This window comes from Eutrigla gurnardus (genome assembly GCF_963514095.1).
Source record: "Eutrigla gurnardus genome assembly, chromosome: 5".
NCBI lineage: Eukaryota > Metazoa > Chordata > Actinopteri > Perciformes > Triglidae > Eutrigla > Eutrigla gurnardus.
Window position 1 is genome coordinate 19594488 of NC_139919.1, and position 21079 is coordinate 19615566.

The following is a 21079-nucleotide window of genomic DNA, read 5'->3' on the forward strand; positions in this document are numbered from 1 at the left end:
AGATACAGACAGACTCGGTTGACTCTGCTGTTATCAGGGACTGTGAAGTTCCCTTCAGAAAAACCTCCTTCAGCCAAAGCGCCTCGTTTTTTAAAGGAAGTGCATTTTGGAACACGCGACCCTCAACCATAAGGGAATGTCCCACTCTGGCCACCGTCAAGAACCACCTGAAGGTGTGGCTTAGACCACCTCTAATTGCATGCTGTACTGTTTTAGCTCGATGTTTTAACGCATACTAATGAATCGTCCTGTCTTTGCTTTCTGTTTTCTTGTTTATACAGAAAATTTAAATACTGTATCTTCTATTTTGTAATACTACATGAATCTGCCTTATGGACTCCACATGGTAATTAGCCCCTGGGTTACAATCTGGCACATTTCATATACTGCTGTACTTTCTGTCCTTAAATAAATACAATTTTAATACATTTTCGAATACAGACCTATTGTATAATCTGAAACGTTAAAAGATGAATTCAAAAAAGCTCTACATACTTTAATAGTTCAAAAACTTGTAACCGATTTCAATTTTAAATTAAGCATTTAGCCGTATGTGGAAGCAGTTGCTGATTATTTAATTTTTTTTAAAAAGCTTAATATTTTAAAAACAACAAGCGGTAGAGCATGAAAAGTCACAGCAGAGATGTTCTTAAAGAGCTCAATAGTTTTGATAGTTAAATGGTTTGTGTAGCTGAAAGCTGAAGTAGCTGAAGATAAAGATTTGGCTCTCAATAGTGTGAATGCTGAATCCTGCAGATGGGGTCCTCCCGGCTCAGATTTGTGGGGGTCATCTAGAGGGGAGCTCTGCAGAATCTGTCAGGGAATGTATTATTTATTATTCTTATAGTCAGTACCAAGTGACTGATGCAAATAACTTTAAAACGTGGAAGTTCTCCGCGCCTGTGTTTTTGTACCTGCAGTAAAATCTTTGTCATCTACTTCTTGGTTGTTGTTCATGTTCATGTTCCCGTTCCTGTCTGACAGCGGCCCTTCTGTTCTGAGCTGTAAACAAGGAGGGAAACAAGCTCGCTGAGTCTGAGCTACAACACATGAGAGGAATTCACCTCACACCCACTTAAAGAGTAACAAACCACTCTCAGCTGAAAGACAATCATGCATACATACATAGTATATACAGTTTAGTATAATTATAGAATTTTGTTTTTTCAGGTCCAAATCTAGATATTTAAGTGCAAATATATATATATATATATATATATATATATATATATATATATATATATACTGTATGTATCTTTTAAAAATATGCATAGTGACTGCCCTCTACTTGTTGAAACCCGGCCATTGCAGATACTTTGCTATGGATAGGTCCAGCCCCTTCCACCGTGACTCCTTATTTTTTAAATAATAACAAGACAATGACGAGTGACAAAAAATAGTTTGATACGTTCGAATTTGAAATATGCAATTTATGCCATTTAAAAGAAAATGTCAACAAAGTTGGGTTTTGTGATATAACTGTTGAAGTATACGACTGGTAATCAGAAAGACTACAAACCCAAAAGTCGCACAAGTGACTATACTTGTGTGTTTCATACCAGGATGTTCTTCTTTGAAACAATCTTTGGCAATAAACTGCTTTCTGATTCTGATGTGATCGCAAGAGCATCGGGTCCTCCTCGTTCTTCTGCTTCCCAGCCAATAAAAAGAGCTGTTGCATGTAATATTCATCTATTTGTGCAATTATCTAAGTTACCTAGCTAGGTAGCAAGCCAAGGTAACGGCAATGCTGGTGACGTACATTGTGCAAGATGAGAAATGTAGTTCACTGAGTGGGTTCCCACATAACCAAATGGTACAACAGACTTACTGCAAAGGAATTACAAAGGCATTGTAATATTTCCGGGGTATATTCAGGTAAAACTCTGGGGTTTAATTACTCTTTAAACACCAAAATCATGAAGCGTGCAGCCCTGCAGCTGTATGGAAATATGAGGCTTGTTGGAGATGAGCCAGAATTGATCACTGATCGCCGCAACAAATACCATGTTTTGTAGAAAATCCCAATTTTCGATGTCATTGTAATATTTACCTCTTGATTGTAGGCCATTAGTCTCGCGTTGTAACTATTTCTGTGACTTCCTGTAACTTTTCTAAAGGCTGTTGGAAACTTTCTGACCTCACTGCAGCTTTGTGTCATCGCCTCCTGAGGCTGCCACCTTATCTCGTCTACTTGTCAGCTCATCTCAAACGAGCCTATTGTATTGAAATAAACCTTTCCTCTCACCTGCTCAGGTCCCCAATCCAATCTCAACAGTAGCCTCACATAGCTGAGGATGAAGAGGAGACTGAGGAAGATGAAGTTACTGGACACTCCCACCAGGGCAGATAGGAGAGGGAAGTAGAACAACAAGTATCTGACATATGAAACAAAGAAAACATTACTGGAATTACGATGTGATGCTTGAAAGGCTGCTGTCACCTCACCTTCTCTCAGTTTAAGTCCTACTTATGTTCCAGTAGGTCTTATCAATAGTTATCTTCACAAACACAAAACATCTGAACATGCATTTACTCCCCCGTGGGCTGTAAGTGTAGGTGGAGACATGAGAGAGTGAGATTTTTTCTAGTGAAGAAGTGTGTAGTTCTGATGTAATGAGGCATCTGTTGGTGGAGAACCGTCTGTCTCCACGCTAGTTTATTTGAGAGAAGGGACAGTGGAAAATATGAAATACTCATGGTATAAAAAAGTGCCAGAATGAGCCAAAAGGCTATTTCTTCTAGAGTCCCTGCCAAGGCAATAGGTTTTCTGTGTCCATGTTAGGTTAATGAGGCACTACTTCTTTCAACAGAGAACCTTTCACTTAAATGTAGTGTTTTATGAGATTGCTACATCATACTCTTGGTGGTACATGGGACAAATATCTCCCAATATGTTATATTGTAGAACTCTGGACAAGTATCATATCTATTGCAGCCTCATTTTGTGCTGTAGGTTTAAGGAATATTTCATTTCATCACCATCTACTGCCAGATCTGTAATAAAGCATGGTGTACACCTACCTTATACCAGTGAAGTGAGCATGAATATGGAGCTGAGCTGAGTAGATCTGCACCTTGCTGGACAGGATCTCAATGACGGCCGTGACCGAGGGGTCATACTGTGCACGTGAAGACAAGGTAAGCGTCAACAAAATACCTGCTTGCTGTTCAATGGCACTGACACATGCCAATGCATTCACAAAGCAGTGCACGACTCACAGGGTCGTCGGTGTAGTCGGAGAAAAGCTCCACCTCCAGCACTTGTTTCTGCTCAGAAACGCCGGTCAGAAAGGCCGGGAGGAGCAGCATCGTCTTCAGGTTCTTCACCAGGTCAGAGCGGTATTGAAGCATCGTCTGACCACAGCAGGACAACACAGTCATCCAGACGCACGCGCTCATGTAGGCAACATGTATTCATTTAAGTCTCCTTTAAGTCTCCTGGGGCAAAACATTTATTTGTGTTTCAAATAGATATTTTTGTGTAGGATAAATATTATATTAAAGTCATTTAAACTAAATTCATCTTCATCTTTACTTCCACAATGTATTTGTTCGTCCATCATCTCAATCCCCCTGAGCATTGAGAGCACGTTTTGTTGCAGCAAGCATAAGCAGCCCCAATCTGACTGCGACCAGGCTGTGTGATTAAAACTTCATTATGCATCCGTGTTGTACTCACAAAGCGGGAGCTGGAGGTGGACAGCTGGTTTCTTGCCTGAGACAAACACAACAATGCAACTACGAATCATTGGAATTTGCAGGAATTAGTGATGAAACGCAATTTGCGTGAACATGTGCCCATGTGGTGAGCCAAACAAATCAACAACTCACAGAGCGAGCAGAGGAGGCAACTTGCCCCTCATCCCGAGAGAAACAGGTTGTCTTGATCATGAACATGCCCAGGTCCCGATTGGCCGGAGAGTCCGGCAACACTAGCTGCAGAGACATCTGGTAGGCCTGGCCGAATGTCAGCACCTGAATGTGTATTTGAAAAAGATTACATTTTTATAAGACAGTGGACGGATGTATGGACACACACACACACACACACACACACACACACACACACACACACACACACACACACACACACACACACACACACACACACATACATGTTTCTTGTTCCTCATCAGAGAGATGTTGGCCACTGGATAAGAGCACACAAAGGTGGAAGGAGATTCACAGTCTGTCCTGCAGACACAACATGACTAATTTAGTGTGAGAATCAAACACACGGTGTTTTCCTGATGCAGCTGGACAAGACTTCACATACACACCTGTAGTAATAGTGCACAGGTGTGGAAAAAGACGCCACAGGCATATAAGAGTAGTAGAAGCTGCCATACACAAAGGTGGCGACCCAGAGCAGCAGGAAGACGATAGAGAGCACAAAAAATCCCTGTATGACTTTGTGACGGATGTGCGAGATCACCATGGCGACAGCCTCCCGAAAACCCAGCGATCTTCGACCAATGAGAGCAGGTTCTCCATTGTCTCCTGGAGGAAAATTACTTTCTTGATCCATGAAATCTAAACACCAACAAACAATATCAGTAAATGGACCTTTTTGAAAAAGAAGATTAGGGTTCATCAGGAACAGCTGAAAAAATACCAATGTAAAAACAACATGAAAAAGCTGGGAATAATAATGCAACCGCATTACAAGCATATTCTTCAAAAAGATTTCCGTGGTTTTTTTTCCTCATTTCCATGTAAAAAATAAGATAGAGTATTGTATGTCAATATGGATAAAGTTATGGATATTATGATCTCATGAAGCCTAAGACACAAGCACCACTATATTACTGAGAGCTATGAAACCACTGAGTCCAATCTCAGTCACAAGCAGAGGCCATTTACATCAGATGACTGAAACAAACAGTTGGCTACCACTCCGCCATGAATGTTGAAGCAAATAAATGTGAAATAAAATGTTAGCTGTATTTATCACTTTTCCTCAGAGCAGACATCAACTATCGGCAAAATGAAGCTGCTCATTTCATGTAACTAAGTAATGGAATGTAACTAATCTACTCAAGTACTCAAGTTTGAGAAACTTGTACAGTACTTGAGTCTCTTCTTATGCCATTTTTGTACTACATTTCAGAGGGACATACTTTACTTTGTTGCACTGTAATAATGTGACAGCTTTAGTTACTAGTTACTTTACAATTTAAGAGTTTAGCATACAAAACATATGAAGTTGTTATGTTGTAAATTACATCCCATGATATCCCAATTATACTTACTGTGCATACATTTACAGGAGTAAGATTTCCAATGCTCTTACTTGTAAAATAGTATTTTTACAGTAAGGTATTTTTTATATGAACACTTCACCACTTCATCCAACACCAGCTAAAGAAGAAGGGAGTCGCTACTTGCCTGCAAGTCTTGTTTTTGGCCAAACATGAGCTGTTAGGAAATCACTTCTAGTTTCCCTGAAGTGTCTTTGTCCACAGCTTCAAACTGTCTGGAAGGAAATACTCTGTGTACTCTCAGTACACAACGGAGGGGGGAACCCAGATCTAAGAAATGCAGAAAAACTAATACAAGTAAAATAATCTCTCGCCAGGAGGGGGCGACATCCTTCGGCGGAATAGAAAAAAACCGCCAAAATATCTAGCAGCGTAGAAGAAGACACTTTCGTCCAATCAACAGCAGCAACGGGCGCAAACCGGAATTCTTTTCATTTCACATAAACGTTTGGAAAACGGCCGAAAGGTAATGTCAGAGTTATGATCTTAACATGATATTTCAGTCACTTAATGACATGTTTAATAATGTTGAAGAGGAACTGAGAAATGACGCTTTACTCGAGGAAGCATGCTGTTAATTTTAGGGAAAGTCTGCTGGTTGCTGTCCGAACTTCACCATAACAGCATCCCATACAATTAATCTCCCCTAAAACCACGTTAGAGAAGCCTTCAGAAAATATTATTGATTATATATATAAACTACCTGCACTGTTATTACAGTCAGTAAATAATAGTTATTTTTACTTCTGTTGGAGCCAGCGTATACTACTCTATACACACGACCTTCACATGCCTCAAATCACACGAGTGTCAGTTGTTGTTATTCATGTATTTTGTCCTCTTCTGTCTTGTGGTTGCAGGATGTCCTGTAACACCAGTGTTACTCGTGTAAATGTTTTATCTGTGGGCCAGGCACAGCGAGTACCAGTCCATCTCATGCCCTGTGAGATTGAACACAATGGACCGGCCCAGGTCTCCGAATACCTCACTGCTACAACGAAAGACGGCAAACTAGGTAAACCCAGCCTGTCTACATGTATAAATGTATTGTTACTGGTTACAAAAGAATCACACAGATGATGAAATGTGCTGATTTTTGGAGTCATTTGTTCAAAAGCTGCCTGGTGACCATGTTTTAAATGGATCGTCACTAAAAGCATGTTTGTCATTACAGAGAAGACCGTGTCTTTCAGAGGGCGCAGGCTGAAGGGACAGCAGCTCAGCTGTCCACAGGGATACACTGGCTTGGTGCTGAATGAGATCAACAAGCCTGGCTCTGACCAAGAGGTAAACATAATCTCTGACGTCACCCTTGGCAACAACTATCTATACTAACCAGCAGTCTGGATCATTCAAATATTATTATATTAAATATATGCAAGGCACTGACTGTATGGGACACAAATTCAGATGTTTTTGTGGGAGAGCATTTTGTGAACAAGTGTGTACATGTTGGTAAATGATGTGTTTGTGTGTCCAGGACCGGACGGTGAACATATCCTCCGTGTTTGACAAGTTGACCTACTGGAACCTTGAGACGCCTCCAAACTCTGATGATACAGTAGTGATGGCAATGGACTGGCCAGAGTTGGCTGAGGCGGTGAGTTCTTTTGTTTTGTGGCCGACTTTAAATAGGAGGTTTAAGACGAGGTTCCCATGCGTCAGTTGATCTATTGAACAACAATTATTTTGTCTCTTCACAGATCCACGGGCCAGTAGAAGACTGAAGAGAGACAAAACTTCCTAGAAAATGTACAGTTTGCTGGTTACTGGCAGTCAGTCAAAGAAATGCTAAAAAGATCTGTGTTACTATAGCAGTGTAATAAGTTACAGATGTTATTCTTATATTTTTGTATGTGATCTTTTGTTGTGAAGTAAAAAAATAAAATAATGTTCACTAACCTGTGTTTCACTGTGACACAATCTGTCTACATTGTTCCTACTAAACAGTGTTTATTTACAAAGGACACATTTAGATTTTCCACATTGGCTACCATGAAATGATGATGAAATGATGATTGACTCAACTGTCCCTTCAGGGTATCCAAAACTCTTGGGTTTGTATGGTAATATGAATACCAATCCATTTTCATTAATACAAACATACATTGTAAATCCAAAACATGTTAAATGGTTCAGAAAAACAAATTCATTCATTCAGGCACATTTAAAGTTTCAATCTAAACATTACTACACGTGTCAAAGTGTGTTTGTACTGTACATTCTGTCATATTACAGGACAAACACTACAGACGGCAAGGTGCCCAATAAGAAAAGCCAACGCATTAAAGTAGGACTTATGGCTACTCCACTACCTGCCTACTCCTGTCATGTAAAATTCAATCTCTTTTTAATGGTGGTCACATTTCTGGCTCAATTAGGAATGGTCATAATCACAGACTTCTTACCGTAATTTTACAAGGAGATAAACAGGTGAAGAAACAAGGCAAATTAAAATCCACTTGGGACATTTGATTTTCTACTTCATCAGCTATATTGTAGACTTCTGCTATTGATGAAGTGGCTTCATTAAAACTGATGCACAGAAAAGCTTGTATTACTAGTTGTTTAGAATAGTTGTAGGTATTTGCTCTGAGGGTTTCGTTTTGTTAATAAAACACAATAGTACAATACTACGACATTTTCAATCAGTCAAACTTTGCTGGCACAGATAGACACTGAAAAGGCAGTCGTACAAATTACAATTCACGTAATAAAAATAAAATTGAAAATGCAACTGACTTGCTTTCTAGGGATGGGATGATATAGGATATTCTAGATTTGATTGTTCACTAAAAAGGATGTTCATAAAAAAAGGTGTCTTATCTGTGACACAATAAAAATATTTGTTTCATAATTTAATGTAAAATGATTCCAGTATGTTTAAGTGCCATTTTTAGAGTTTCAAGCACATTTTTTTAATCGCAATTATTTCGGCCAAGATAGTCACGCTATTCATTTTTATATCATCCCATGCCTATTCCCTTCTTTGTGTTTTTTTGAGTTAATAAAGCACATTAAGTGTAAGATTTCACACAAAACTCATTGAAACACTTTTGAACATCTCCAGAATCTCCTTACAATAATTAAGCTTTTGACATGTTTTATACCACGAATAATGTTAAAATGTATTTTTTTTAAAGAGTAGCACAATAGCATCTAATCAGATGAGTTTTAGGGTTGTAGGGAGACAATGGTCACACATAAATTGATGAATGAGTGCTGATATTACAGCCACAACGCTGGTGTTTACTGTGTGTGTGTATATATATGTGTTCTTGTATTTCTGTATTTATGGGGATCAAATGTTGGCTAGGAGCAGACAGAGAAGTGCTGTTTTTTGTTGTTGTTGCTCAGGCTGTTGCTTCTGGGACAATGACAACCATTTATCTAGTATAGGGCGTGTTTAAGAGGTAGATTGTAAAGAGGAGCCATGTTGAGGCATTTTTTAAAACAACCAAGAAGGCCACAGCTGATGTGGAAATTGAAAATGAACAGAGGTTGCCGACAATTTTTTGCAAAAAGCTTTTGCAATTTGGTGGCATTGTCAGGCTAGATCAAAAGAGTCTGGGTATCTGAGGGTGCATTTCTAAAAATATTAAAACAATATATGGTAGATAAATATGAGTATTTCATCTTGGACTTTGTGTCATTTTTCAAAAAATGTGTAGACCAAACAAATAATTAATTGATTGAGAAAATAACCCCAAAAAACAATTGAAAATTCAAGAAATTGTTGTCCACCAATTGTTGTATAGAATAAGAGTTAGGATATCACGTTAAAGTGTATGTTTGTGTGCATAACTACAGAAATACAACAGTGTGTGTGTGTGTGTGTTAGCTAAGAGGTGGTGGTAGTGGTGGTTGTGGTGGATGGGAGGGCTCCATGTCTGCCTTGCTTCGCTTGGCTGGCAGTGTTTGGTCATGAGCTTTACGTATGTGCCTGTACAGGTCACCTGATTGTGTGTAGCTCCGGTAGCAGTAGCGACATTCATAAGGACGTTCACGTGTGTGCACAATGGCGTGGCGTCTTAGTGTGTATGTACATGAAAAAGTCTTTCCACAGACTTCACACGTAGGAACATCTTCCACAAAGTTCCCCATAGAGTCCTGGAAGTCCTGTAAGTAGGCAGGAGGGTATGACTGTGGCTGAGCTGTGGACAGAGGAATGAGGGCGAAGGAGGAAGTGTCCTGGGAGGAAGGGCCTGCACCAGAGGAGGAAGAGGAGGGAGAGAGGGGAAAGGAGTAGTCACTTGAATGGGAGGTCATTTGTAAGAGGCCCTGTGGATGGGAGGAGAGAAACTGAGGGCTGCGCTGCTCCTCCTCTTCTTCAAACTCATCATCTACTTCCATCATTAATTCTCTCTTTCTGCTTTCCTCTTTCTCCTCCTCCAGCTCTTCATCAGATATAACAATAGCCTCTACTTTGACTTTAAAATTCTCTCCATCGTTGTCATCTGTCCACACTTTACCCATAAGAACGTGAGATCTTTCCTGTCGAGTGGTGGGTGAAGCTCCTGTATTCCCCTCAGGCCCCTTAATGGTTTGGGTCTGAGGAGTAGAGTGGAAATCCAAACTTTGACATCGGAGCGACACAGCGTTCTGGATTCGAATCTGGGGAAGTGCGCGCTGTAGTGGCGAGTGTGCTGGGTTGTGTGAAGTTGGTGCTGATGCTTGGGTCAACATAACCATCTGTTGTCCCCCACCTGATGAACATCTGTAGTCAGTCTCTGAGGGTTTCCTTACATAGTCATGTGGCAGTCCGAGTACACCCTGTTGGGGGCTGGGGGAGAGGGTGGATCCTGGCTGGGAATAAGCAACCACTGACCGACCACTAGCCTGGCCCACTGGTACCAGGGAGGAAGAAGATGAGGAGGGCTGCTGGTGACTGCTGTGGCTGGTGAAAGAAAGAGAGATGTATTGTAAACAACAAATCATAAAAATGTTTGTCAGTATACAGAGTAACAACTTTTATTTTAAGTTATTTAAGTCAACACAGTCTAGAAATCCAAAACAAAACTGTACCTGTATGTCTCAGTGGTGCTGCAAGGACTGCAGAGAACTGACCCTTCTCCATGACCTTCAGTTTCCAACATGGCTTGACCTCCCACGGCAGACCGGCCTGTAATGACACCCTGTACCAGCTCTGCACCTGGGGGCGGAGGAGGGGCACCCATGCCTGGCTGTGTGGTATCAGCCAAGTCAGGGCTCAGAGGATTCTGAACTTGTGCTTCTGATGCCCCACCACCAGTCCTCTGCACAGACTTAACAGACTCCAACTGATTCCTCTCTTTCATTATAGATACTGATGGGAATGGTGCTGCCATGGCTACTCGATTCATGTGATCTCCTGTCACACGCGCCACAGGCAACACAGGCTCAGCACCACCATTACCTCCACCCTCCCTCCCTGTCTCTACTGCTCTCCTTGCACCAGCACTCTCTTCAGAGCGAGTACTGTCTGCCTCAGCCAGAGGCCCTCGTCTTTGCAGTCGTCTCTTGCAGACTCTCACCACTTCGTTTATGTGCAGAAAGCTTGCAGCCGCCAATATGTCCTCGACTGGTGGAGACTCGCCCAGCTGTAGCACACCCTCGTAGACAAAGTCCAAAAGCAAGCCAAATGCAGCAGCCGTGACAATGTCGCTGTCAAGCATGACAGAGCTGCTGGTGCCGTTTCCACTGATGACCCCTGGAGAGTCTGAGTAGAACATATGGAAAAAAGGCGAGCAGGAGGCCAAAACCGCCCTGTGAGCCAGGAAACGTGATGAGCCCACCAGGATGGTGCAGTCACAGAGGAAACCCCGCTGGCGCTGGGAACGCAGAGCTGACAACAGCTGCTGGGAATGCTGGGGGAACTCCATCACCTGAGCAGGAGAGATACAATGAGAGAAAGCAGAGACATAAAAAGTCAATGCTGATGTTACTGAAATAAATCACAATAGGCAGCTATGTGGTCAGCTGCATTAAAATATATTGAATGCATTTTTTTTTAATTATCTTGTGATTGCTTCAGGAATAATGCATTTAACATTCAATCATCTCTCTTTGGGAAATATCTATAAAAGGTTAGTTCATCTAAAAAACCCAGATAGGCATCATATGACCTACTAAACAACAACAAATTTGCGAAGGATTTAAAGAGAATGTATAATGCTACTATTTTAACTACTGGGTACCTATTCTAATGGGTACATGAGTGTGATTACCCTTAAGAACCACACACAGGTCATAAACAAGCATTCACCACACTAGATACATTGTTGCACTATTACTGTCGCTGGCGTTTAGACTAGGTTTCATCCATAGTCTATTCATATAATTTGTGATTGCCGTATTAGTCTTATTTTTCCCACTGCACAAATGAAGCATTGTGTTAACTCCACTAGGACACCATAGAGAGCACGTTAACGCATGCGTTGTCGCCCCCCCATAACACAAACCAACAACAACAACAAATATTTAGGGTACATGTTGTAAAATGAACATATCGACATTAAAAAAGCAGGACACTTACGGAAAGTACAGCTTCTTTCTCTCTTTATCCGCTGTTTATTGACAGTTCAGTCATCCGTTAAGGTACCTTACTTTACGTTTCCATGGTGACCTGCCCAAAGTCTCCAGTTCACTGGCAGCCTCGACGACTAGAAGCAAACATTACATACATGGAACACAGGCAGGGGCACGCACGTGAAAAAACATGACTAAACCCATGAAATACATTAAAGAAAAACACAAATTTGTCTCAACTAACGACATTGTCCAGCGAGAACATCAGGAAGCTGCCTCTCAACTATGCTAACATCAGTTAGCAAACTTAGCTCAGCCGCCGTCTACCGGGAGCTCCATTTGCCGCAATTTTTGTTGTTTTGCTGTAATGACACTAGCTCTGTTGATATGAGAGGTCTAGCATACATTTTGATTTGGAATACCTCATTTTTTTAAATCGTGGATATGATTAATATTGTCTTACCTATAGGAGCCTTACGTATTTTCTCCCAGGACAAATGCAGCTCTTCTTCTGTGGTTCCGGGACATCACAGCTCCGCCTACCACAGTGCCACCTTCAGGCGAATACCGAGAACAATCAGGAAGTGGGGACCTGCACAAGCTGCTGTTTACACCATTGGGATCTCTTTATAAATATTTAGTGTGGCGTTTCGCTGATTTAAAACTAGAATTTATAGTACAATATTAAACAGCTTCAAATCATGATCTGAATAACTGAGTTGCTTGCAGTTAAATGGACAGCAGCAGAAGAGGAAGAGGAGGGAGAGGAAAGAGAGGAAATCATGGTGGAGAGGTAAAACATTGTAACCCTATACATTGTGATATTGCCTTATCATTTCAATAGTTCAGTTTCAGGACATCCGTAGTATGAATTGTTGGGTATGGTTGAAGGTCAAGGTCCTATATTTAAACCAGAGCTATAATTAGATCTGAATGTGTGTGTGAGTCTGCTGTGAGTAATACATTCTCCCCTACTAGGACAGAGACGTGCGCCTGTCTAAATCCATGTCTTATGCTCTTCGCCATGGAGCCAACCAGATGGGTCTAAAAATGGGTACAGGTGAGCACCTTAGATGTCCCTTTTAATTGAAATATTTTTTTAATCAGATTCTTTCCTATCATCATATTTTAATAAATCATGTTTTCCCACTCATCAGGTGTTTCACACAGGCTTTACATTTAGGATTATTAAAAGCCATAGTCAAAGTAGTCATAAAACCAAGGTGATAATGAGGTATAGGCTTATCTGTCTGAGCTCCTGCAAAACCAACATTTGTATACTCGGTTTCACAGACTGTAAATGTAATTCAATGCAGCGTGCAGGGCAAACAGTTAAGTTCATCGGAGGAAAAACATTGTGGAAATGTGACCATAGTCAACTGTTATCCTCCTAGACGGCCTCATATTTGTGGAGGATCTTTTGGCTCACCAGCAGTTCCGCTCATACTCAGTGGAAGACGTCGAAAGAGTCGTGGCCACAAATGAAAAGCAACGCTTTAAGCTTTGCCCCAACCTGGAGGACGGCCGCCTGCAGATTCGAGCCAGTCAGGGTCATTCATTACACGTATGTGGGTATTTAATTTCATCAGCATACCAGCATGCCATGAGGTATCATCCCCTGTGTATATGCTGTGTTTAGTATTTATTAAATTTACACCAAAGTTGCTTTGATATAGAAACATATATATACAATATACTTTCTTGTGGACCAGCTAACTTCAATTTACTTTCTTTAGATGGAAGTTAACTTTATTATTAACAGTTCAAAACACACTCCCATGTTGTTTCACCGAGTACATTAGAGTGTAATTAAACCAATTAACACCTGCAATATATGAATGTAAATCGAATTCTCGGATGACAGATATTTTCCCTCAGGCTGATTGTCATATATATCATTTCAATGATCTAAATGGGGGTTAGCAGCAACTGTGGTGCGAAAATGCATCTTCAACTTTGATTATTTACTTTGTTTGATTGTTTCTTTCACCAACTAATTTACTGCACATATTGACATGCTAGCAAAACGTTAGATGTACAAACCCTCATTGGTGAATTGAATCCTGCCCTCTGATAGTAGTTCAAATTCATTGCAAAATCTAAAGAACTAATTAAGTAAAAGTTATGATGCCACTCAGGTTTTTCCTTATTGGGCAGGTCTAGTAAAAAATAACACCATATCTGCTCTTCCCATACTGGTAATATTACTGTGGTCAGGTTATGGATTTGGCGCTAAAACCGGTCCTGGCTGGTTCTCCAGACTGTCCTGCTGAGGCCGTTCATGGCTCCTACCTTCGCCACTGGTGCTCCATCCAGCAGCAGGGCCTAAGCCGCATGAACAGGACACACATCCACTTGGCACTGGGCCTGCCAGGCGAGGAAGGTGTCATCAGCGGTAACTGTGTGTGTGTGTGTGTGTGTGTGTGTGTGTGTGTGTGTGTGTGTCAGACAGAGAGAAGTCAACTGAACATTTTGGCAAATGTGTTATTAATTTGCTCCCCAGGAATGAGGAACAACTGTGATCTAGCCGTGTATATTGATGTCTCCAAAGCTCTCGCTGGTAAGGTCAACCACTAATGACTGCTACTCAATAGACTTTATTCAGCCTAAATGTTTAGGCAACAGTGTCTCTTACATGTGTTTTCTGTGTGTATCTGTACAGATGGTATTGAGTTTTTCTGGTCAGATAACGGCGTGTTGCTGACTGCAGGCGACGCAGAGGGTAAACTTCTCCCGAAATACTTCAGCCGAGCCTTAAGACTGAGACCCACAAGTAAGAAAATCACATTCATGGAATTTAGATTCTTTAAAAAGTTTCAGTGAAGGCCACTCACTGACTTCACTGAAGTCACTGTCATCCTGTGTTTCAGGGATCATCTTACCACTGCAGTAGCGTCAGAGGATACTGTTCTGTCATTGGTCAAAGCAGGACTCATCTGACTGTGCTAGCATCCCGTGGTTGGCTGATGCTGATCCTTGTTCCCTTGGTAACACTTGTTGTTGGGCAGTAGCATCCTAGTGAGGTAATTTTGGTCAGCAATGGGAGAATCCATTCATGAACGGGTCAGGACTGCTTTAGGTGGCATACTTTATTTTTTATAAGACATGTCAATCAACATATGCTGCCATTTTATTTATAAATATAGAGGCACCCACTGACCACCAAGATCGTTTCACCATGCAGTTGTTAAATATATAAATATATACAAACAGACTGCTGCCAACCACCATCTGGCCTTTAAAATGTCTTCAGAAAATAGATTGTATGTGTGGTAAGTCACGTGACTAAGTATGAGAAAGCAGAGGATACAGACATTGTGGTTTTAGTCAACGGGTCGATGTAACTGTTTCTTGTAAGATATGGAGACACACACACACACACACACACACACACACACACACACAGCATGCACGAGGAGATAAATGGTTCAAAGTTTCCTGCGTGAGAAAAAAAACAACTAAAAATAAGCACCATATGCCATAACCATGACGAGTGAAGGCAACACAGAATGAGAAGTTAATTGCTGTATTTAATTTAATAAATGTGTTATTCAAAAGTTTATTTAAGGAAACAATAAAAGCACGTGTTCTTTTCTACCCATCGCTGTTGATTCTTGGCTGTGATAATGTGGCTGCTTGCAATTAGACTGCAGCTCTGGACAAAGCAAGGCTTTCTATCCTGAGTGACAGAGAGTCTGCATACTGCAGGCGAAACTGAAAAGTTGCTGTTAGCTGATGCAGCCGTTGAATATTACATTTCTATGAGTTCCGAGTGTCAAGCCTGCTGATCCTGGACCTGGTGTCTGACAGGTTGGCCCAGCAGCAGTCCATCCTGAAGTAAAGGGGGAGTCTGCATGAGGACCACGGGAGTCTTGAACTGTCTGAACATGTCCATCCTCTGATAGAGTGTGTGTGTGTGTGTGTGTGTGTGTGTGACTATATATACTTGGCTGGACTGACGAGGTGGATTGCAACACATTTCCACGCGAACAGAATATCTTATTTTATCCTTTTTGTTATACAGTCCTGATGTTTTTGTGGTTCATGGATAAAATCCAATTCCTCACTGTTTCCTGTACTGAGACATACTTGGAGATCTGATGTTTTGTGTGTTTGTGAGTTTTAGTCTCAGAGAGCTTCGTGGCCGCCGGTCAGCTTGTGGAAAAGCTCCTCGTTGAGCGTGTCACTCTTCGCACGGCTGCGCGTCGACATGAAAATGTAGCCTCCGATAAACTCATGAACGATTTTACAGTCAGCAGTCACGCAGCTAAAAGCAATGTTGATGTTGCCTTCAAACTCTATGGCCACCTGGAGGAGCCGGAAACAAAGTGAAAGAAGAGCAGATATGAGATTATTTCAAAACCAAAGCTGATTTTTTTTTGCCTGTGAAAATATTTTACACTATAGTGAAAAACAGCGTTATACAATTATATTAGGCGTTCCTCTATTAGTTCAGCTCTGCTCTGTAACCACGGTAACACTCTTCATGGATAGTGTCAGTGAGGTCACCCTCCTCCATTGGAAGCATGGTTCCATGAATATTTTGTCTGCAGCTGAAGGTCATGCTTGATTTTTACTTTACTTAAATTCACTTTATGATAAGACTTTTTTAAGATTTCCTATAAGCAGTAGAAACATGCTCAGAAAACCTTAACTAAAAAGTTATTTATAATAAAGAAATATTCTAAGTTCTTTTCAGCTAATTCGCTACAGAAAGCATTATTGTCACCTGTCGTATGTCCCAGTTGACGTTCCACTGCTTCATGTTGTTATAGCGCCAGGTCTTCACCACGTCACCCACAGCCAGGTCAATACGGATCAGACGGTTGGGAGCAATGCCCAGTACCTCGTCTTTCCGACTGCCCTTAAACCTGTTGGGCAAAGTCAACTTCATCTTTTTTTTTTATTCTTAAAATCTTGTTGGGGCAAAACTCAAGCTCTCCAAAACGTGAAACTGACTTGTATGCTCGCTGGATGCACCACTTCTGTGTCTACCAATCTTATTATCATATTAACAATACCACCACTCCGGGGGCAGCAGCTGCCTGTTTCTCGGATCACGCAGCAAGCTTTCCCAGCTTTATATAATCAATTCATCTGCAGAGTTATGTCTGCCTGGGATTCATTATTCATTTCTGCCTGTAGAATGTTCGCCTGATTTAGAATCCTCTTTCTTGAAGCAATGCTGCTAGTGAGAGCTGCTTAGTTCTCGCTACACACTTAGTAATCTCTATGTTTATGTTGTGCAAGAGTAAATGTTTACCTTCATATTAATTACTATGTATTTCCCCTAAAGTTCCAACTAACATTTTTACATCCGACACTCTAGTCTACTCACTTTGCTTGTTCTGACAAAATGTTCCTACGTTGATGCTAATTCATTCTGAAAAGTTTTTAATCAAACTTGACACTTTACCTGACAACGACGTACGAGAGGCCAAAGTCGGGCAGAGCTTGCCAGATCTGCAGAAAGCGCATCACTGCATCCGTCAGTGAGAGCTGAGCCACGTTCTGGTAGGCGTCCAGGATACGAGGAGTCAGCTGGAGGAGCGTGCACAGGGTCAGAGGTCATATTTTTGCTGCCTCGTGCACAAAGTGAACTTGTTCAGTTGGTGCAACTGTGCAAAATCCCTATACTGATGTCCTATACAGTCTACAGGATTGATAAAAGATTTATGGTAATCTTGTACCTGTTTGGCTTTGTATTTCTTATGGTAGCGGGGCGACACTAGGCTGTGAGTATTGATACTTTCATCGTTGGCAGGTGCGTTGCCATGGGAACCGGAGCTTGTTTTTTGCATAGCCAAGAAGGAGCGGATGCTCTGGATCTCACTCTGGAAGCTGCTGTCAGCCAGACTCTTGCCTTTGGATGCTAGTCGACACCCAGCCATCCACTGAGCATACTGCTGCTCCTGGGGGGGCGAGAGACAATGACACGGGGCAGACAGGGAGAGAGAGAGAGTAAGTGACTCATGAGATTGTGGTCAGAGAGGTTGAGACAAAGGAAGCGATGAAAGAAGTGGTGGAAATGATAGGATGTCACACAGAGATATGAGGGTGTGTGTGTGTGTGTGTGTGTGTGTGTCTCCTCACGTTTTCGCAGCGCAGATAGACCTCGTTCATGCCCTCAGGTGCTGGTATCAGCAATCTGATTAAGAACTTCTGTGCTGTCACGTTGACGTCCGGGGCCACCTCACATCCTGTGTTCAGGAAAAAATATCAAACAAAACCCAGTACTGAAATATGACATTTATGGGATAGATATAGAAATGAAGCCCACTGACTCAGATATTCATGACATCTTGAGTATACGATGCACACCTGAGCCTGCTGAGTCACGCTCACAGTTAATTTCCTGTATTTATGTTGTAATCCGCATTTGTGTTATATTCCTTTTTATTAATGCGTCATTTCCTCATTGATCCCAGAATCTTGTGTTTAAAAAATGAGCCCTTAAGTGGTTCTGATCTAGGATTACCAGTGACCCCATTAACTTCTCACAGGCCCAGGAGGAAAACAGACTTGACTGCAGCACTCTCACTTTTTATCATGTATGGAAAGCTCTGTAATTGCGTGTGCTGATGTGTCCTTGTAAGCAAGACTTTATACTGGAGTATGTGGTCATTTAGTGATGGTACACAGAGGTGAATAACTGATGATATATTACCGTTGATGCAGACATGATATTCTAATAATGAAAAATACAATAACTTCTCCAATACCTTTGAGGTTAATCTGTTGAATGGGTTCTGCGATGCTCTCCTCTTTGCTCTTAAAATAAGAGATGGAGGTATCCTGGAACTTGAACCAGTACTGCTTGTATCCCTTCAGAGTCAGCCGCTTTGGCCTGAAGCATACAGTCACATCGCTCGCGTCATATACTCACATTGGCTGGAAAACATGTTTTTTGTTTTCCAGCTGGTGCTTTGCTATATTTAACTCATATCTAAGATAGAAAAGGCAAAGATCTAAGCCGATGCTGACGGATGGTTGGAAATTAAACTCACCTGAATATCTTCAGATAGTCATTGAGTTCTGGAGCCGTCATGTTTTCCTAAATAAAAGACCAATATGTTTTTCCGTGGATAAAAGAATACTCATATTTTTCTGTGGATTGTTTCCAATTCATTCTCAAAAAATGTAGACTTACAGTCTTAAAAAAGTTCTAGTCCATCAAAATAATTCCATCAATAACTTAGATTATTACACATCTCTTGATGTTTTGACAACGATTAATTTGCTGAGTCACTTTCTGTTCACTCTGTCAGGATTAAGGTGAGACAACTTCAACCTAATCCTGACAGCAGCTGACTCAGTGACAGACGAGTACATCCAATGTGTCTGACCAGCATCTCGGACGCAGAGCTGCTCTCGCCCTCCATTTTGACCTCCAGGGACTGCAGGGCGGACTCCAGGTCGTCCATGGCTGCACTGGAGCTCAGCATCTGGGGCTCCGACTGAGACACCTTACTGATGTGGTACTAGAGGAGTTTGGGTGTAAGAGAGGAGAATATGTACTGTGTGTTAAACTCAAATGTGTTTCATTACTAGCTGTAGCATCTGGATGATCAAACAATGCAGTTTAGATTTAGTTTGGGTACTTTCTGATGTTTGGTTTGTTAACAGTCTTTTTTCAGTTTCTAAACCAGAGATGTATTTATTGGACCTATAGGCAAGGTGTCTTAAAGATAAATGTAAATACTTGATCTGTCAAACTTAATTGTTCTTTGAAAATATTCAAATACATATATGGGAACAATTTAATTCTTGTAATGTAACAGCTGAAATTAAAAATGCTTTATTTCCTCTCTCTCTTGAAATGCACTTTTAGCTCGATTTTAAAGTTTCATGCTTCAGGAAATGCCCACTCTCTTCACTCTACTTTACAACATGCTGTTTTGTGTTTCCATTGTGTTGACACACGTTTTCCCTTCAGCAGCAGTGTTTTCTACCTGTAGAGCTCCAAACAGCATCATCTCCTCCTCGGTGCAGTCGATATCCTCCAGTAGGATGGCCCAGCGCGCCTGCTCATACAGCTGGGTCAGACGCACGACATCATACTGCATGGCCACAGGACAGAAACAGTCAAACCAAAAGAGGAATGCAATACCGAAACAATACCACAAACACACACACACACACACACACACACACACACACACACACACACACACACACACACGCACACACACACACACACACCTTAGGCTCTATATCATAGAAGGCAGAGTATTTGAAGCGAAGCCAGACTCTGTCATTTTCTTGGATTCCCTGCTGCATGAGACAACGGGATGAGTCCAACCACCTGAGAGGGAAAGAGAATAATTATACACACTATTCAACAATATTTGATGTTAGTTTTAAATTCATTATGTAATGCATTATTACGTAAGCAGTTCAAGTTTTAAAGGACATTTTAACTTAAAGTGGAAGAGCCAAAGAAAAGGGAGAGTGTGCTTCTAGCCTAAACCTCAGATAGTTCAAATTGTATTATTGTAAGTATTGGGAACAAGCAGTAGTATCATCAACATCATGTAGATCTGAACTCTAAGCGTCTCAGTGTGGAGGCAGCTGCTTTAACAGCTGAGCTAAATCTTTGTCCCACTCTTTCTGGATGAGTTTAATTACTTAAATGACACACACCTGGCTCAGTTTATTCAACCGGTAATCAAAAACAGAAAGTTGTGTTGAATAACCCAGCAACTCAAATGATCAAGGCCGAGACAAAAGGATCACATTCCTCAACCAACAATACCGTTTCCAGCTATAAAGATGCAACCAGGTTGCTCCTTGTTGTGAGACTACAGCTCAAACCACTGACGCAACATGCCTCATGGGTAATTTGGTCTGCATGCACTCTAATTTTCCTGAGAAATCTTAATCAGCCAAGCTATGTGCACTTGTGTGAGCGGGATATTACAGACAATATTTACCCAAAAAGGATAACTTAGTTTAGATTTTCACTCTTTGGGTCTTTACATACAGGAAGAGTTTACCGTAGCGATCTGCATGAAGGCATACCTGCCGTTGATATGGGCCTTGTCCACTACGCTGGCTGGGCGGTACTGCTTGGCTATGACCTCAGGGGCAGGCGGAGGCTGGCTGAGTGACAGCATCTTGTAGACAGCCTCCATTTGAGGTGAGTCGGCAAAGTGAGCAGGCATGCCGTTGTACAGACAGGGCCGGGATGCTGCAAAGGAAGTGAAGGAGGGTTACAGTCAAAAGTTTCCAGGGAGGTCACTATGTAGGATGTAATGTCTTAGCTCTTATAGCCCTACTCTAAAGTCTTAAAGTGGCAGTCCATAACA

General features: G+C 41.5%; 5 protein-coding genes across 10 annotated transcripts in view; 2 read left to right on the forward strand and 3 right to left on the reverse strand.

Annotated features, from left to right (window-relative positions):
• Positions 1–787: 787 nt before the first annotated feature.
• Positions 788–5463, reverse strand: LOC311013724 (seipin-like; the record flags this gene model as incomplete). The annotated part of the gene is made up of 10 exons (XM_084009905.1): positions 5392–5463; positions 4284–4536; positions 4119–4197; positions 3835–3978; positions 3683–3718; positions 3223–3357; positions 3025–3122; positions 2249–2378; positions 915–1002; positions 788–813 (listed from the first exon to the last, which is right to left on the reverse strand). Exons 2-10 carry the CDS (start codon positions 4529–4531, stop codon positions 788–790), a joined length of 984 nt encoding a protein of 327 aa, XP_083866031.1. The 5' UTR covers positions 4532–4536; positions 5392–5463.
• Positions 5464–5618: 155 nt separating this feature from the next.
• Positions 5619–7140, forward strand: rnaseh2c (ribonuclease H2, subunit C). Its single transcript, XM_084010034.1, has 5 exons — positions 5619–5730; positions 6125–6279; positions 6439–6551; positions 6745–6864; positions 6968–7140. The coding sequence occupies exons 2-5, from the start codon at positions 6126–6128 to the stop codon at positions 6989–6991; spliced, it is 411 nt and encodes a 136-aa protein (XP_083866160.1). The 5' UTR covers positions 5619–5730; position 6125; the 3' UTR covers positions 6992–7140.
• A 452-nt stretch (positions 7141–7592) lies between these two features.
• On the reverse strand, positions 7593–12263 carry zbtb3 (zinc finger and BTB domain containing 3). 2 transcript variants are annotated; one of them, XM_084010016.1, is made up of 4 exons: positions 12235–12263; positions 11779–11905; positions 10290–11128; positions 7593–10161 (listed from the first exon to the last, which is right to left on the reverse strand). In XM_084010016.1, exons 3-4 carry the CDS (start codon positions 11123–11125, stop codon positions 9102–9104), a joined length of 1896 nt encoding a protein of 631 aa, XP_083866142.1. In that variant the 5' UTR covers positions 11126–11128; positions 11779–11905; positions 12235–12263; the 3' UTR covers positions 7593–9101. The 2 variants fall into 2 exon arrangements, with proteins under 2 accessions (XP_083866142.1, XP_083866143.1); XM_084010017.1 differs by having other exon boundaries at positions 11779–11897; positions 12235–12253.
• A 101-nt stretch (positions 12264–12364) lies between these two features.
• trpt1 (tRNA phosphotransferase 1) lies at positions 12365–14784 on the forward strand. Of its 4 annotated transcripts, XM_084010023.1 has the most exons (7): positions 12367–12564; positions 12750–12831; positions 13166–13335; positions 13989–14166; positions 14275–14331; positions 14434–14544; positions 14642–14784. In XM_084010023.1, the coding sequence occupies exons 1-7, from the start codon at positions 12505–12507 to the stop codon at positions 14662–14664; spliced, it is 681 nt and encodes a 226-aa protein (XP_083866149.1). In that variant the 5' UTR covers positions 12367–12504; the 3' UTR covers positions 14665–14784. The 4 variants fall into 4 exon arrangements, with proteins under 4 accessions (XP_083866148.1, XP_083866150.1, XP_083866151.1 ...); XM_084010022.1 differs by having other exon boundaries at positions 12365–12564; positions 13989–14331; XM_084010024.1 differs by lacking the exon at positions 14275–14331 and having other exon boundaries at positions 12365–12564; positions 14458–14544; positions 14642–14782.
• Positions 14785–14842: 58 nt separating this feature from the next.
• fermt3b (FERM domain containing kindlin 3b) overlaps positions 14843–21079 on the reverse strand; it is a 60745-nt gene continuing 54508 nt past the window's right edge. For both annotated transcript variants that reach the window (XM_084010015.1, XM_084010014.1), the window contains exons 5-15: positions 20793–20961; positions 19974–20076; positions 19724–19831; positions 19118–19252; positions 18779–18825; positions 18494–18618; positions 17865–17971; positions 17462–17683; positions 17188–17312; positions 16501–16642; positions 14843–16079 (exon numbers count right to left, since the gene is read on the reverse strand). In XM_084010015.1, the coding sequence (XP_083866141.1) occupies positions 15900–16079; positions 16501–16642; positions 17188–17312; positions 17462–17683; positions 17865–17971; positions 18494–18618; positions 18779–18825; positions 19118–19252; positions 19724–19831; positions 19974–20076; positions 20793–20961 (1463 nt within the window). In that variant the 3' untranslated portion in view covers positions 14843–15899. The remainder of the gene's footprint in view (positions 16080–16500; positions 16643–17187; positions 17313–17461; positions 17684–17864; positions 17972–18493; positions 18619–18778; positions 18826–19117; positions 19253–19723; positions 19832–19973; positions 20077–20792; positions 20962–21079) is intronic.

Coding starts and splice junctions, on each gene's coding strand:
- rnaseh2c (XM_084010034.1), top strand. CDS start 6,126: ATGTCCTGTAACACCAGTGTTACTCGTGTAAATGTTTTATCTGTGGGC. Junction 6,280..6,438: donor AACGAAAGACGGCAAACTAG/GTAAACCCAGCC, acceptor TTGTCATTACAG/AGAAGACCGTGTCTTTCAGA. Junction 6,552..6,744: donor AGCCTGGCTCTGACCAAGAG/GTAAACATAATC, acceptor TTGTGTGTCCAG/GACCGGACGGTGAACATATC.
- zbtb3 (XM_084010016.1), bottom strand. CDS start 11,125: ATGGAGTTCCCCCAGCATTCCCAGCAGCTGTTGTCAGCTCTGCGTTCC. Junction 10,162..10,289: donor AGCACCACTGAGACATACAG/GTACAGTTTTGT, acceptor TTCTTTCACCAG/CCACAGCAGTCACCAGCAGC.
- trpt1 (XM_084010022.1), top strand. CDS start 12,505: ATGGACAGCAGCAGAAGAGGAAGAGGAGGGAGAGGAAAGAGAGGAAAT. Junction 12,832..13,165: donor GGGTCTAAAAATGGGTACAG/GTGAGCACCTTA, acceptor TTATCCTCCTAG/ACGGCCTCATATTTGTGGAG. Junction 13,336..13,988: donor GTCAGGGTCATTCATTACAC/GTATGTGGGTAT, acceptor TACTGTGGTCAG/GTTATGGATTTGGCGCTAAA.